We start from the raw sequence: 3,217 nt of genomic DNA on the forward strand, positions 1-3,217 counted from the left end.
GGAGAATAACTACTTCAGACTGCGCTAATGCATAAATAAGCATTAATACATTTGGAGCCTGCACCATCTTCCCACTGCTGTGCTCTGACTCTGTTCTGTATTTGTGTGTGTAGGACGGGCCAGTTGTGGATAAGGAGTAAGTACATATTTCTAAATGCTTCTGTATTTAAGTAATTTAGCATTTTGTTTGTGTCCCTTCCTCCAGAAAATCGTGAGGATATGCTGAGTTTGAGGAGTAACAGGCTCACAGAAGCTTTGGAAGAAGCCAACAGACTCTTCAGCGGAGGTAAACCAACTCCTGTGGCCCTTGTTAGAGGGGTTTGACAGTTGGCCAAGTATGAGGTGATGATGCCTTATAAATAAAAAAGGGCAGGAGGGTGCAGCTGAGGTCCAAGTATTTTATCAACATTATTAAAGTATAACTTGAAAGAGATATGTTTAGTTGAAGAGGAATTGTTTGAATAAGTTGATGTGAGCAAATATCATCACTTGAGTGTTTCTTTGCACTTAGAGATGCTCCATGCTTTATGCTGACTAGAACAGTGTTGGTAAGTGGTACGTACGGGCAGCAGTATCGAGCGAGGGGCTCACTTCACTTGGAGAGACGGGAAACACGAGAGCAAAAGACGCATTTTAATCTTTAAGATGACTTGTTATTTTCCCATGCTTGCCTTTGCCAGTGTCATCCTTTCTCTTTTTTCTGAAGGCAAATATTATGACAAGGATTATAGGTGTAAATGTGTTAGTGATTGTTACAGTAAGATGATTTTCAATGCTCTCTAACCAGGAGAGTCTGCATGCTAAATATTTTTTTTTTTGACAATTTCATTATTATTAACATAAAATCTTTCCTTTAACAGTTTACTGTGCACGAGAGGCTGCGCTGGATGCCCAGTTTCTTGTCTTGGCATCAAATTTAGGAAAGGAGAAGGCCAGTGAGTTGCAGTCAGAGATGACAGCATTTGATTCACTGGCGTTTGCAGAAGACTTGGTGAGTTCCAGACTCTGAAGTTGCCCACAGTTTTGCTAGAGGTTTGCCCTTGTTGACACAGACCCATAAAAGCCTCAGATTGTCAGGCAGCGTGTCAGAGTTGTGCCAGAGTTGTCCCAGAATTTCACACTCTTGTCAATTTCTTTGAATAACTTTCCGGTTAGTGGCATCAGTTGTTTTAAACCGTGTGTTGGGCATTTCCAATAGCAGAGGGGAAAATCTAAGTGACAATGCAGACACGTGGCTGCACTGCTGCTGCTTTACCCCAGTTCAGTCAGGTCGTGCTCTTAGGGTGGCCACTGTTTGGTAGTTTCCCAGTAGCAGAGCAGTTTCTTTAACCTCTGGTGTGTTTGAAGTGTCTTCACCTGCTTGCTGTGGTTTGGGATGGAGTTCTGGTGGGCCTGGGGCACTGACCTGAAATGGCTCTTCCGTACTTTTAGACTTGACGTGTTTGTCCTGTGGCTGGGTGGAAGAGTCACTTCAGAAGAGCTTTGAAGCAGACTTTTTTTTTCCCCTCCCTTAATATGCTCTCTTATGTTACAGCAGATCGACAGGGAGTCTGAGTGACTCTTTGGTCAAGTCTAGAGCGCTGCTGTATAAAAACTCGTCAAGTTCAATTGTTTTATTGAAGGTTTTCTTAGGGAAGTCTGGAATGGTGGATGCAGGGCTGGGCCAGGTAAGTTGTTTTATGGTGTTTGAGGAAGCTGAGGTTCTCACGCAGCGGTACTAAATACTAATCTAGCAGGACAAACTCCATGACGCAGTCTTTCACCGTTCACGTAGGTACTGATGTCTCTCAAAGTGGATTTCCACTGCAGCTGTTTTTTCTCTTGTAGCTTACCTTCATGGGCCTAAATCATTTAGAAGTGGAAGAGGATGGTGCTTCCGAGAGTGCTTCAGGTGGCTATTTGCCTAGCAACGCCTGGCATAAACTAGGACAAGAAACAGAAATGCACTTCCGAAGAGCACCTACTTTCCACTTCATGTAAGTTTGTTTAAGAAAATAGTGTATAGGGCAGCACAGGCTAATGGCCTGGGTTGGTTCTTACCTGTAAGGCCCTGGGCTTGAATAGACTTTAATCTTGGGTCATAGAGTGTCAACGAGAACTGCTCTGTGGTCTCTCTTCTTATGGTGCAGTGAACATCTTGTCTCCAAAATATTTCATAGTATTGCTCTCACTGATTTTGGTTTGGCTTGGGTAGAAAATACTACCCCTTGTGTCTGGTAGCAATAGCAAGGTGTTCTTGATTTCCCTCTTTCAGACCCAGGCCAGGAGAAGGGACCCTCTTTCCTTTAAAAGCTCCCTCTTCCCTTGTCTTTCTCTCCCTGTATGAGCAGCAGCTTATTCATGAGCAGCATATTCATGAGTAGAGGAACATCTTTTTTTTTTTCTTTTTCTTTCTTTCCCAGACAGTTAAGGAAGGTCAGTCCGTCAGGGTCTGTATCTTCTACCTGATGATCTTATCGTGAAGAAACCAGCAGTTCTTGTATGCCTGAGTTAATGGGTTGTTATTCATTATCTTTATGGCTCTGCCTTCAGAAGTCATCACCTGGCAAGTGGCCTTATGTAGAATCGGCGCCCCCATTCCTTGAGCCGAGACAACCCACTGAGTCAGAGCCTTTTGAGCTGCTGTCGGGAGACCATTGGTCGCTTGGCTTGTAGGCATCGCTCCAAGCTCTCAAAGTCAGCCTACAAGAGCAGGGTCTGGTCCAGCTAAACCATCAGCAGTAGAGCTGATGGGGTATTACTCGGTTGTCTCTGCTTTGACACTGTTCCACCCCCCAAGAAGTATCACTGTAACTGTAAGAAACTGCTGAATGTAATAACTTATTCATCCAATATCTGATATTTTATCTTAGACGCCCCACTGAGATATTTCAAATTTATGTCTGCGCTTTGGAGCGGTAAGCTCTAAACAATAAGTGTATTTTCTGATCATTTTTATGATCTTAAGACAAAACTGACTGGAGGAAGTGTGGCGTTTTTTTCTATTTAGTTGCATTTTGACATCTTAAGTAACGATGGGCTTTTGGTGGAGGACGTGTGAACTTTGGCAAAGTGTTAATTTTAAATAATAAAGCAGAGTTGTCGGTTTAGGAAAAGAACTACTGATTTCTGACTCCATCTATTCATGTTTGAGGCCTGAGTTGTTCTGTTTTCATGGTCAGTCCGTGGCTTCTGAAATTGAGCAGTCTCAACTCGCCCAAGATGGGGAGGAACGTGG

The 3,217-nt window shown here is 43.4% G+C and overlaps 1 protein-coding gene across 1 annotated transcript in view; it reads left to right on the forward strand.

Moving 5' to 3' along the window:
* Nucleotides 1-205: 205 nt before the first annotated feature.
* Nucleotides 206-3,217, forward strand: part of LOC104489599 (non-structural maintenance of chromosomes element 4 homolog A-like) — a gene marked incomplete at its 5' end in the record, with an annotated part of 8,244 nt that continues 5,232 nt past the window's right edge. The window contains 3 exons of the mRNA XM_010131773.1: nt 206-286; nt 861-991; nt 1,828-1,976. Of these exons, the coding sequence (XP_010130075.1) occupies nt 206-286; nt 861-991; nt 1,828-1,976 (361 nt within the window). The remainder of the gene's footprint in view (nt 287-860; nt 992-1,827; nt 1,977-3,217) is intronic.

The sequence above is a fragment of the Buceros rhinoceros genome, unplaced genomic scaffold (genome assembly GCF_000710305.1).
Source record: "Buceros rhinoceros silvestris isolate BGI_N320 unplaced genomic scaffold, ASM71030v1 scaffold40792, whole genome shotgun sequence".
In the NCBI taxonomy this organism is placed as follows: Eukaryota; Metazoa; Chordata; class Aves; order Bucerotiformes; family Bucerotidae; genus Buceros; species Buceros rhinoceros.